This window comes from Stenella coeruleoalba, assembly GCF_951394435.1.
Source record: "Stenella coeruleoalba genome assembly, chromosome: X".
Classification (NCBI taxonomy): domain Eukaryota; kingdom Metazoa; phylum Chordata; class Mammalia; order Artiodactyla; family Delphinidae; genus Stenella; species Stenella coeruleoalba.
In genome coordinates this window covers 28,463,832-28,477,528 of record NC_137152.1, presented here as the reverse complement: position 1 = coordinate 28,477,528, position 13,697 = coordinate 28,463,832, and the positions used below count along the sequence as shown (strand labels likewise).

Below are 13,697 nucleotides of genomic sequence, written 5' to 3'. Positions count from 1 at the left end.
AGGAAAGGATTTTTTTAAAGTTTTTATTGAAATAGGAAAGGATTTGTTTAAACATTAACACCAAAAGCACCACCATAAAGGAAGATATTGATAAATGGGACGCCATTAAAACTGAGTGATGAAGCAAGCCACAGAGTAGATAATATTTGCACCACCAAAACAAGGCAAGTTGAGTACCCAGATATATACCAGCCACTGTCTTAATGCTTAAGTACAGAAATCAAACAAAAACTCTCTACTCTTATGGAACTTACATTCTAATTAAGAAGACATAAACAGGGACTTCCCTGGTGGTGCAGTGCTTAAAAATCCACCTGCCAATGCAGGGGACACGGGTTTGAGCCCCGATCCTGAAGATCCTACATGCCACAGAGCAATTAAGCCCGTGCGCCACAACTACTGAGCCTGCACTCTAGAGTCTGCGAGCCACAACTACTGAGTCCACGTGCCACAACTACTGCAGCCTGGGCGCCTAGAGCCTGTGCTCTGCAACAAGAGAAGCCACCGCAGTGAGAAGCCTGCGCACCACAAAGAAGACCCAACACAGCCAAAAATAAATAAATTTAAAAAATAAAGTATGTTCTGTTATTTTAAAAAACGACATAAACAAAATAAGTAAAATGCAGTAAGAAAGGGGCATAAGTCAGGGGACAGGTGGCAGTTTCAAATAGGGTGGATAGGGAAGGCCTCATTGAGGAGCTAACTTGGACAAGGTCAGGGAGCTAACCATAAAAATAGCTAGGGGAAGAGTATTCCAAGCAGAGGGAACAGAGAGTACAAACACTCTGAGACAATAAATACCTGAAACAGCAAGAAGGCTGGTCTGCTTGAAGCCGAGTGAGCAAAAAGTAGAATAGGTAAGCAGGGGCCGGGTCACATGGGGCTTCGTCAGCCATTTTAAGGATCTTAGGTCTAACGGCGAGTGAGATGAGCAGCCACTAGAGAAAAGGTAATAGGGAGCCACTGCAGGATGTTGAGCAGGGTAGTGACATAATGAAAAGTGTTTTAAAGAAACCTAGGGTCTCAGAGATACGAGGAACGGCTTGAGTGAGAGAAGCCAGCTCAGAGTACATATATTGCACTAATCCCAGGATAGGGTGATTCATTCATTCAGCTACTTATGAGGTGGCAAAGATGTGCCTAGTAGGGTAGGGCCGAGCTAGACTAGGGTGGTAACCGAGCCAGAGGAAAGTCAATATAAATGACATTGGAGGAAAAGAAACCCAGGACAGAATGACACATTATAGAGAAATGACAGAAGTTCACAATTCAATTTACTCAAGGCTTATGGGTCATGTACTGAGGGCAAAGCCATATGCAGGCTAGGACGTGGGGGTGGGGATGGTGCAGAAAACTTGTATTTTCCCCTCAAAGGGCTTCCAGCCTGGCGTGCTTAGCCTCTGCCCTGCGCCTTTCAAGCCTGAACTTTTGGGGTTACCACAGCTGAGGCTGGCACTGAGACTAGCTGATTTGCTCAGGCTAAGAGATGGGTTTTGTTTTGTTTTTTGTTTTACTCTCAGCGCTTGTTCTATGTCCTGGGAGCAGAGGCCAGAGCATCTCAACTTGATTAGTATAAGAAGAGAGATCTGGTTTGGCAGCAGGGCAAAAGAGAGGTCTTAATAAATGTCTTTGTGGATCAGCACTGCAGACTGGCCCTGGGCCACCAGTCTTGGGGCAAGGAGTCCTTCTGATCTGTTGCCACCTGCGTAGCCTGATGGGTCTCCCACTCTGCCATTCCATTCCAGAGAAAAGCAAAGAAAGGGAAAGCAGCAAGTTTAAGGAAAACAACTGGGGGGGGGGAAGCCGCACAATTTGAAAATTGCCTGCCGCCAGACAGCAAGGTCTGAGAAGCAGATGCAAATATAATGTAAATGATATGTAAATCGCCCTGTGGCCTTCTCAAAGGTTTTATACAACTGGAAGGGCCCTTGGGAAACCGCCAGCAGATAACAATGACTCAGAAGCAGAGTGAACTATTTCAAGACAACTTTGTCACACAGCCCTTTGCTTCCCTGCTAGCACAGTGCAGTCTTTAGTAATCTTTTTTCTCACTTGAATTAACCTGCTATAAATTAAAACAAAAATCAAGCCTGCCTCTGTAGAAGTTATCTAAGTTAATTACACTTTAAAAACACTGTGTGCCTTTAATTTTTCTTCAAAAGCCGCTCTCGTCCAAACAGAGCCAAGTTAAATGTGTCACTTCCTCCCTAGAACAATATTTGGCTCCAGTGGGTTATGAATGAAAGTACCTCTCTTTCAGCTCTAGTTACTATGATCCTTTGGAGGATTTTTTTTTTCCTACTCTATAGGAACTGGCACATTCTCTTCTAATATCCACAGGCTGTATTCAAAGTGAATCCGAAACAAACAAAAAACACACCCCATATGCAGTTGTGAAATCCAATTCACTTCAAGGAGCCACTGGAAAGCTATTCATTAAGAAAACCTGCCCTGTCAAGTATGCTGTCGTCTTGACAATCCTAAAGACGCATTTGAAAATGAAAAAAAACAAAAACACATTCGATTCCAATGGGGTAAAATTCTGTCTACATTTATTTAAAAGAGGACACCCCATCAGATATGCATTTTATGAGAGCCATAAAATGAACTGAATAGAAAGCAACACAGGAAGCACATCAGACCTATAGCTGGGCAGTTATTCTGGGTTACAGGCCTGGGGGTCGCAGAAGCCACTTACCTTCACCTTAATGATGGAAACAATAATAGCATAATCAGCCCCCCAAACTTCTATTATTTTCTACTACTCTAACATTCGAGGGTGCTTCAGCTTTTGACAGGAGGGTCAAAGGAAAGGAAATCTCTTTCATTTGGGATTAAAAAATATCTCACTTGAAAGGGCCTCCAGAAAACGACTGGGCAAAGAGGCTTTTGGGGAGGTGCCGCGTCCGCCGTAAAACACGAGCAAAGCGCGAAGGCTCAGAATCCCAACCGAGGGACTGAGCGTGGGTGGGGGGAGAAGAGGGAGAGGGAAAAAGCCAGGAGATAAACCTGAAGGGACTCAAGAAACGACAATGTCAGACAAAGAGTAACAAAGAGAGGTGGAGAACAGCCAGGGACGCTGTTCCCGGAGCCGCGAGTTCGGGGCAGGGAGGCGGGGCAGGGCCGGGCAGGCGGCGAGCGCCGCCTCGCGGCCGGGGCTGCCTCTTACCTCCTGGGCGAGTTTCTGCTTGAGCACGAGCGCGGCGCACAGGTAGCCCGCGCGGCCCACGAACAGCTCGTCGGAGCCGCACTCGAGGAAGGAAACCGGCGCGCAGACGGCGCACAGAGACCGGAACTTGCCCAGCGGCTGCACGTAGTCGGACCGGCCCAGGGCGTGGTACACAAGCGTGGCCACGGCGTACACACCCGCGCCCCCGAGCAGGAAGGCGGCGCGGGTGTCGGCGTCCGGCTCGCCCCACTCCTCGGCGCGGGCGCACGCGTCGATGAGGCGCTTGGCCGAGCGCAAGTAGCGCTCCCGGGCCGCGGCGAAGAGCGGGCTCTGAGAGACGTGGTAGAGCATGTAGGCCACCCCGGCCACGCCGCCGTACAGCCCTCCCTGGCAACTGCTGGCCGCGGCCGCCGCCCCCCGGCCCTCAGCGCCGCCCCCCAGCGGGGGCAGCTCCTGGAGGATGCGCTCGATGGTGGCGGTGACCAAGGGCGCCACCGCCTCCTCGCACTGGCCCGCCAGCAGGCTGCCCTGGTAGTCATCGAAGCGGTTGGCGAAGCAGCGCTTGGTGTCCATGCTGCCGCCCGTGCCCGTCAAGGCCGGGCTGGGGTCTGCCGGAGGGCGCGCCCTGCGGTCCCGCGCACCACCTCTCGCTCTTTGAGGCACTCGGATGGCGGTGGATGCGGCCGGAATGGAGCGAGGAGGCTGAGACGGGAGGTGACAAGAGGAGGCGGGCGCGAGGAAGGAGCGCGGAGCGGATTGCCAAGTGGGGCACCGGATCGCCGCGAGGCTCCCGAGAGCCCCGGCGAGCGCGGGGGATGCGCGTCTCGCGCTCCCCTCACAGAGGCCGCGCCCTTGCCGAACCCGCCCCCTCCTGCGCCGCCGCAGCTCGGCCGCCTCTCCTAGGGGCCGAGGTGATCTCCGGCAGGACCCACGCGGGGGCCGCGCCACTCCTCTCGCTCCGCCCCCGGCTCCTCCCCTCTCGGCGGAAGGCCAGGAACGCGCGGGACACCGATCCGGAACGCTGAGGCTGGGTATACGCACACCTGGCGGCGGAGGTGAAGACCTCGAATCCCTCGTGTACTCCAGGGTGGCCCTCCTCGAGTCAGCAGATCAGCATCACCTGGGAGCATGTTAAAAATGCAGCAGCTCAGACTTCACCCCAGCAGTCTTTGATTAGTGAATCAAAATCAGCATGTTTAGCAAGATCCCCAGGTGATTCTCATGCACAGTAAAGGTCGAGAAGCCACGCAACTAGTAGAGGCTACTGGGAAAAAACTGAGCGCCCTCCTGAAACTTGTTTTTCGTCTTGGTCAACTTGGCTTTCTCATTCTGAGTGTTTCATCCCCAAGGCTGAGGGATTTGAATGCATCACGCACGTTTCGTGCAGTAAAACGGTGAAATGCCCCATAGGGTAATTTGTTCTCGGCCTTGGCCGTCGTGTTGTTTTTCTTGGACTATCCAGGAGTAAAAGTTCAAAGACCCACACCAGGATAAGGTAAGGGATGGGGGTCTTTCTCCTACTCTAGAGACCGCCCCCGACCCCCATTCATGCGTAGTGAGCGCCCCATAAATGTCTTGAGGCCATTAACTAGTGAATATAAGGGTAAACGCTGCTGAGAATTTTAATTAGGCGTTTTGACCCTTTTCTGTGTGTCCTTAGTTACTTCCTTCCCTCCTTTCCTTCCTTCCCATGTTTCTTCCCGTCTGCTCCTCCGCCCCCCCCCCACCCGCCGCAGGCGTATTGAGTGTCTCGTATGGGTCCTGGACCCTGAAAATAGATGGATAAACAAAATAGACATGGTCCTAGACCTCTTGGAGCTTACAGTCCAGTGGGAAAGACAGAAAATGAACAATTAAACACATGAATTGCCTTTCTTTTGGTCAGCTGTTTTGAAAGAATTCTTCCTTTCCCAAAGTGTTGACTAGTGAAGGCCAAAGAGCTCACCTTTCGCAGGGGTGTTTGCATTTTGATAGGGACGGTGCAAGACCCAAAAGAATGAGTGACTCCTGGAAAAGTTTCTGACACTTTGTTGGGAGAGCAGCAACTCCACTTACTTGAAAGGCCAGTTTTGCTTGGAGGTAATTGTTTTCCTGAAAAGTGTTAATTGTCGCAATGATTTGGAAGCAGAGATTAAGTAGGCTGCCCCTCTGTCCTTGCTTGATGTATTCTGGAGAAGTTCAGTTTGCCAAGGTGACCGCCAGGACTGACACATCCATAGAGCGGATGGCATGGCCTCCGTTCTCCTGTAACGTGCCGAAACAGGTTCATTTTTCATTATAATAATAAAAAGCTAAGTCCACTTTTAGGCAGGGAGTGTGATGGGCTAACGGTATCAAAGGAGCATCTGGAATGTTCTGTTTCTCCTTGGGGCTTCTTGCTCATCCCTCAGTCGTAGTAGGGCATTAGGAGTGATTTTTGCCCCTTTGGGCAAGGAGTCATCAACTGCAAACCTGCATAAGCAGAAATGAAGCCTTATTCTACTTTATTCCTCCCCACCTCACCCTCGTCATGAATCTAGAGGCAACTCTGTTCATTCTGGCTCTGATTATCCTTCCACACAGCCCAGCACCAAGGTAGCAGCAGCAGCAGCAATGAAAGGGACTTGGGCTGATTGCCTTCAAAATAAAATGGAAGCAGGTGTCCGAGAGAAGGAGCTCTGCTTTTTTCCAAGTTGTGTTCCCCTCCCACCTCCCGCCAAAAAATGCTGCATGACAAGCAATCACAACATCTTGTAGCGTATCATAATAAGTTTATTGCTCACGCGTCTGGGATCTTGGCTGCGCTCTGGGGGTGGGCTGGCTGTTGCTTGGGGAGACTGGGTTGACTGGGCTGTGGTCCACGTGTCTCATCCTGCAGCAGTTCAACGCTGGCATGACTGCATGGCAATGGCAGAGGGGCCAGAGCACAAGAGGAAACAAGACTTCTTTAGGTCTGGTCTCAGAGCTGACACGCTCTTGTCTGCCTTATTCTATTGGCAAATTACCTCAGGAAATACAAGGTGTCTTTATGTAACTCCAAAGCTACATGACAAAGGGTGTGTAGACAGGGTGGGGTGAAGTATTAGGGTTCCTAGGGGTTTCTTTTCTGCAGTGATGCCCACAAGTAGAACAAAGGTCACAAGATGGATGAGAAACAGCCTGGGGTGGGAGAAGCAAGAAATTAGTGGTATCTAGAAGCCCTCTTAAACTCACAGGAGAAATTAACCCTTTTACCTGTAAACTTCTTTCCCAAAGACCTTGCCACTTTGTTGCACAGTTACCTGGCAAATTCTCGGCGCAGAACATTCTTCAGGGCAAAGTTAGCTAGTCAGACCACGTGAAGCCTCGCCTCTAATCGTCATTTACTTAATTGGCAAGCAGTGTTGTTGATTTTAATATCATGACTCCACTGGAATATACTCTCCGTGAAGGTAGGGCTTTTTGCCACGTTAATTTACTGATGTGTACCAAGAGCCTGGAATAGTCCCTGGCACATGGAGTAGGCACTCACTAAAAGTCTGTGAAATGATGAATGAATTGCCGTAAGAGAACCGTTAGCAAGGTCACCTGGGGTGTAGCATGCAGTGAAGCCTTTAGTGAAACTTCAGCCTGACTTGATTAAACTCCCACTGTTTTCTTGGATCCTTTTGCTCTTTTGAATGTGAAGATGTAAACATTCTGCAGTTTCTGCCTCCTTACTTTGTTTCTCCACGAAGTCTGGTGACCTCTATACTCTACCTTGAATTCAGTGACTTCACACATTCTATTTTTAATAACTAACCCTGTGTGGGAGATTATATTTTCCAACTACGGCCCCAACAATATCTGCTCTGCCACATGGTCCTCTACAATGTGACCTTGACACTCCTCTCATCAGGAGGTAAGGTATGTGCCCCCTGAGTGGGCTGAGAATCTGAGTGGGAATCTGAGTGGGCTTATGACTCCAGAATCTGAGTGGGCTTATGACTTACTTGTAACTGATGGAATGTGATCAAAATGACACTGCATGTCATGCAAGGCTAGGTCATAAAAAAAGATACAGCTTCCGGGTTACATGCTGCAACTCTCATATTTGGAGCACTGAGCCACCTTGTAAGGATCTAAGAGAGGCTGCCATTTTGTGAGGAAGCGCAGACAACGTGAGGAGGCCATTTGTAGGTGCTTGGATCAACAGCCCAGCTGCAAGAATCAACTGACAGTTATGTGAGTGAGCCACCTTGGATATACAGCCCAGTTGAGCCTTCAGATGACTACAGCTGCATGAGAACCCCATCCCAAACCCTTCCAGAATTCCTGACCCACAATATCATGAACAAAATAAAATAGTTGTTTTGAACTACTAAGTTTTAAGATAATTTGTTTTTCAGCAATGGTAACTAGAACATCCTGCTAGCTTCCCATCATCCAATGCCATAAAATCCCTGTAATCAACAGTGCACTCAAGAGGCTTTTTATGGAGGAATCTAGGCAGGGAGACAGCAAGTATGCAGGCACACAGAAAGTTGTGTTCCAAAATAGTCTACTTGGACTCTTTAGAAGCAGCACTGACCCCACAAGAAATATGCAGCCTATACAAAACTTGCCAAAGCCATTTATTTTGCCCTTACCTGCAGGATTTTTCCTGATATTTACAGAATCTCTAGCAGCATTTGCTGACAGGCAGCTCCCAGCACGTGGTTTCTGTGATCCTGCTGAATTGCCCAGTTCCTAGCTCTTCCTCAGTATTTCCTTAGTATATGGATTATGCAAAACTATGGGTGGAAAATAGTTTTAGTGGGTTCATCAAGGAAATCATGTAAAAATTATGCAAAACTATCCAGGAAAAACATATTAAAATTAAAGGGCTTCTCGTATGAAAATCATTGCTATCTAAGGGTGAATATGAAAAAAAAGTCTTTGTATAACTGTCAAACCTCAACATGTAAGGTTTAGTACATTTTATGGGATAAACCATCTTAAAATTACCTTCAGAAAGTTTTCCAAAGTTTTGCTCAAAGCGTGCATTTTGAAGATGGTTTAGATAGCTGAATCAGTGCTATGTCCAGTCCTTATAGCACATTCTCTTTGGAGATGCATCTCTGACTTTTAAAAAATGTTTACTTTATATTAGAGTATAATTGATTTACAATATTGTATTAGTTTCAGGTTTACAGCAAAGTGACTCAGTTACATATATATATATTCTTTTTCAAATTCTTTTCCCATTTAGGTTATTACAGAATATCAAGCAGAATTCACTGTGCTATACAGTAGATCTTTGTTGGTTATTTATTGTAAATATAGTAGTGTGTATATGTCAATCTCAAACTGCCAATTTATCCCTCCCCCCACCTTTCCCCGTTGGTAACCATAAGTTTGTGTTTTAGGTCTGCGAGTCTGTTTCTATTTTATAAATAAGTCCATTTGTATCATTTTTTTAGATTCCGCTTATAAGGGATATCATATGATATTTGTCTGACTTACTTCACTTAGTATGATAATCACCAGGTCAAACCATGTTGCTGCAAATGGCATTATTTCATTCATTTTTATGGCTGAGTAATATTCCATGGTATATTTGTACCACATCTGCTTTTTCCATTCATCTGGCGATGGACATTTAGGTTGCTTCCACGTCTTGGCTATTGTAAACAGCACTGCAGTGAACATTGGGGGTGCATGTATCCTTTCGAACCATGGTTTTCTCTGGATATATGCCCAAGAGTGGGATTGCTTTATCATATTGTAGTTCTGTTTTTAGTTTTTTAAGGAACCTCTGTACTGTTCTCCATGGTGACTGCACCAGTTCACATTCCCACCAACAGTGTAGGAGGGTCCTCTTTTCTCCACACCCTCTCTAGCATTTATTGTTTGTAGACATTTTGTTGATGGACATTCTGACTGGTGTGAGGTGATAGCTCACTGTAGTTTTGATTTGCATTTCTCTGATAATTTGTGATGTTGAGCATCTTTTCATGTGCTTTTTGGCCATCTGTGTGTCTTCTTTGGAGAAATGTCTATTTAGGTCTTCTGCCCATTTTTTGATTGGGTTGTTTATTTTTTTGATATTGAGCTGCATGTGCTGTTTGTATATTTTGGAGATGAATCCCTTGTTGGTCACATCGTGTGCACATATTTTCTCCTATTCTGTGGGCTGTCTTTTCGTTTTGTTTATGGTTTCCTTTGCTGTGCAAAGGCCCAGGGATCGAACCTATGCCCTTAGCAGTGAAAGTGCAGAGTCCTAACCACTGGACTACCAGGGAATTCCCGCCATTTTGTTAATTGTTTTGGATTTGTTTTTCAAGGTCTTGTTTTCTTCCCTTCATCTTTTGTTTTCTTGTGATTTGACGACTAACTTTACTGTTGTGTTTGGATTCCTTTTTCTTTTTTGTGTGTGTATCTATTGTAGATTTTTGGTTTGTGGTTACCATGAGGTTTTGACATAGTAGTCTATAAATAAACAAGATTGTTTTAAGTTGCTGGTCTTTTCATTTCAAATGCATTTCCAGTATCCTGCATTTGTACTCTCCTCTTCTCACGATTCCTGGTTTTGATATCATATTTGTGTGTGGATGATTTCCTACCTTTACTTTATGTTTGCCTTTATTGCTGAGCTTTTCAATTCATAATTTTCTTGTTTCTAGTTGTGGTCTTTTCTTTTCCATCTAGAGAAGTTCCTTTAGCATTTGTTGGCAAGCTGGTCTGGTGGTGCGGAATTCTGTTAGCTTTTGCTTGTCTGTAAAGCTTTTGATTTCTCCATCATATCTGAATGAGAGCGTTGCTGGGTAGAGTATTCTTGTAGGTTCTTCCCTTTCATCACTTTAAATATATTATACCACTCCCTACTGGCCTGCAGAATTTCTGCTGAAAAATCAGCTGATAACTTTATGGCGGTTCCCTTGTATGTTAATTGTTGCTTTCCCCTTGTTGCTTTTAATATTTTTTCTTTGTATTTACTTTTTGTCAGTTTGATTAATATGTGTCTCGGCATGTTCCTGCTTGGTGTTACCATGTATGGGACTCTCTGGGCTTCCTGGACTTGAGTGACTGTTTCCTTTCCCAGGTTAGGGCATTTTTCAGCTATTGTCTCTTCAAATATTTTCTCAGGTCCTTTCTCTCTCTCTTCTCCTTCTGGGACCCATATAATGCAAACGTTGGTGTGTTTAATATTGTCCCAGAGTTCTCTGTGACTGTCCTCATTTCTTTTCATTCTTTTTTCTTTCTTCTGTTCTGTGGCAGTGATTTCCACCATTCTGTCTTCCAGCTCACTTATCCGTTCTTCTGCGTCATTTTTTCTGCGATTGATTCCCTCTAGTGTATTTTTCATTTCAGTTATTGTATTGTTCATCTCTGTTTGTTCTTTAGATCTTCTAGCTCTTTCTTAAGCATTTCTTGTATCTTCTCGGTCTGTGTCTCCATTCTTTTTCCGAGATCTTGGATCATCTTTATTATCATTACTCTGAGTTCTTTCTTTTGTTTTTTTAGTTTTTTTGTTTTTTTTTTTGCGGTACGCAGGCCTCCCACTGTTGCGGCCTCTCCCGCTGTGGAGCACAGGCTCCAGACGCGCAGGCCCTGCAGCCATGGCTCATGGGCCCAGCCTCTCCGCGGCATGTGGGATCTTCCCGGACCGGGGCACGAACCCGTGTCCCCTGCATCGGCAGGCGGACTCTCAACCACTGCGCCACCAGGGAAGCCCCTGAGTTCTTTTTGAGGTAGATTGCCTCTCTCCACTTCACTTAGCTGTTCTTCTGGGGTTTTATCTTGTTCCTTCATCTAGTACGTATTCTTCTGCCGTCTTGTCTAACTTTCTGTGATTGTAATCATCTTGCTTTTGCTGTCTGCCACCTGGTGGGTGAGGCTGGTCTAAGAGACTTGTGTAGGCTTCCTGGTGGGAGGGACCTGTTCCTGCCCACTGGTGGCTGGAACTGGGTCTTGTCCCTCTGATGGGCAGGGCCATGTCAGGGAATGTGTTTATCGGGCAGCTGTTTGTTCAGAAGACTTTAAACAGCCTGTCTGCTGATGGGTGGAGCTGTTGGTTGTTTGGCCTGAGGTGTCCCAGCACTGGAGCCTACAGGCTGTCTGGTAGGGCCAGGTCTTGGGGAGAAAATGGCAGCCTCTAAGAGGGCTCACTCTCATGAGTACTCATCAGAAGTGCTGCTGCCAGTTTACTTGCCCCTGCAGTGAGCCACAGCCACCCCCGCCTCTGCAGGAGACCTTTCAATACCGACAGGTAGGTCCGGCCCAGGCTCTTAGGAGGCAGCTGTTTTTTCCCCTGTGTCCTGGTGCGCACGAGACCTTGTTTGTGCCCTCCAAGAGTGGAGTTTCTGTTTCCCCCAGTCCTGTGGAATTCGTGTGATCAAACCCCACTTATCTTCAAAGCCAGATGCTCTGTGGCCTCCTTCTCCCAATGCCAGACCCCCAGGCTGGGGAGCCTGACGTGGGGCTCAGAACTTTTACTCCTGTGGGAGAACCTCTGCAATATAATTATTTTCCAGTTTGTGAGTTGCCCACCCAGCAGGTATGAGATTTGATTTTATCAGGTTGCACCCCTCCTACTGTCTCATTCTTTGTCTTTGGATGTAGGATATCTTTTTTGATAGGTTTCAGCCTTTTTTTTTAATCAATGCTTGTTCAGCAGTTAGTAGTGATATTGGTGTTTTCATGATGGGGGATGAGCTCACTCCGCATCTTGTCTCCACCCTCCGGTCAAGTGGTTTGTTCAGATCTGCGTCTTCTGGCGTCTAAGAGCCATGGAGCGTGGTGCAGCCACCTTACCGTTTTCAGTTCTCCCATGGCACACCGACAGCTGCCGCCTGGGACAGCCCAGCTGGGGCCTTGGGGCTGCCTCCCAGCCCAAACCGGGGGCCACATCTCTGATCTTTTAGCTCAGCAACCTAATTGGAGATTTCTCCTGCTTCTGCTCTTTCATCCTCTTTAGGCTCTTTTCAAAGTAGCAGCCAGAATGATATAAGCCATATCATCTTCTAACTGATGATATCAACGTTTCACATGTCCCTCAAAGTAAATTTCAGAGTCCGTAGGATGGCCTAAATTCAGAGTCCGTAGGATGGCCTCATCACTTCCCCAACTTCTCCTCTTTTTCCTCTTCCCCTTGCTCTTTCAGTTCTAGCCACACTGGCTGCCGTGATGTTCCTCAAACGTATTAGTCATAGCCTTAACTTAGAGAGTTTCCTTTGCAGTTTTCTCTTCCTGATATACTCTTCAAAAGCTATACTCATGTCTTGCCCCTTCAAATCTCTCTCAATGAAGTATTCCCCGACTTCCTATTTTATCTTATTTTATTTCTTTAAAAAAAACTTGTTACACAGAATGGATAATTATCATTTTTAAAAACTTTTATTTTTGTCTGCATTGGGTCTTCATTGCTGTGCACAGGCTTTCTCTAGTTGTGGTGAGTGGGAGCTAATCTTTGTTGCGGTGCATGGGCTTCTCCTTGCAGTGGCTTCTCTTGTTGCGGAGCACAGCCTCTAGGTGCGTGGGCTTCAGTAGGTGTGGCTCACGGGCTGTAGAGTGCAGGCTCAGTAGTTGTGGCACATGGGCTTAGTTGCTCTGTGACATGTGCAATATTCCCGGACCAGGGATCAAACCCGTGTCCCCTGCATTGGCAGGCAGATTCCTATCCTCTGCGCCACCAGGGAAGTCCCCGGACTTCTTATTTTAAATTACAACCCTTCCCCCAACCATTAGTGTCTAAAAGGTATTTACTTAGTGTCCAAACATTTTTACTGATTTATGTTTTTTCTTTTCTGTCTCCCGGCACTAGAATGTCATCCCCATGAGGGCAGGAATTTTCATCTCTCTTGTTCCCTGCTTTATCCCCAGCATCTAGATTAATGCCTGGCACAGAGTATTTGCTCAGTAGATATTTATTGATGTCTGTGGTACCCTTGATAATATCACAAACTTCCACCGATCCCTGACTGCTGGCTGAGCTTTGTTGTCTGCTTTCTTGACCAGTTTCCTGATTGTGCTCCTCTGCACAGGCAGCCATAAAAACGTGCATTTTTAACATAGGATTTGATTCTTGTCTCTTTTTCTGTAGCTCCAGTATTATCAATTTGGAGCTGTTTTTAGCCATTATAAGTCAAACATAATCACACACTGTAATGGCAGAATCAGAAACCAGGTGCAATAAGTATGTGGACTGGCACTCATTGCTCCATCTGAAGGAGGGGTAGCCCAGTTTGATCAGTCACACTGGCCAAGAGCAAGTAATAATGCACACCCTACTGTACTGGACGTGAGAAAAATATGTTCACTATTTGTCTATGGGTACTATAATGTGTGTGTATGTATATAAGATTTGAATGTACTATAGTAAATCATTGCTGTATGGGGCAGTGCTAAGGCAGGTATGCCTCTATTTTATTTTTAATTTCTATTTTATGTTAGAGTATAGTTGATTTACAGTGTTTTGTTGGTTTCAGGTGTACAGCAAATCTATGCCTCTATTATTTTTTTAAGTCTTTATTGAATTTGTTACAATATTGCTTTTATTGTATGTTTTGGTTTTCTGGCCACGAGGCATGTGGGATCTTAGCTCCCCGAC

The 13,697-nt window shown here is 46.3% G+C and overlaps 1 protein-coding gene across 1 annotated transcript in view; it reads right to left on the bottom strand.

The window, feature by feature from the left end:
- Positions 1-4,454, bottom strand: part of LANCL3 (LanC like family member 3) — a 99,333-nt gene extending 94,879 nt beyond the window's left edge. The window contains exon 1 of the mRNA XM_079910182.1: positions 3,170-4,454. Within this exon, the coding sequence (XP_079766308.1) occupies positions 3,170-3,742 (573 nt within the window). The 5' untranslated portion in view covers positions 3,743-4,454. The remainder of the gene's footprint in view (positions 1-3,169) is intronic.
- Positions 4,455-13,697: the final 9,243 nt, after the last annotated feature.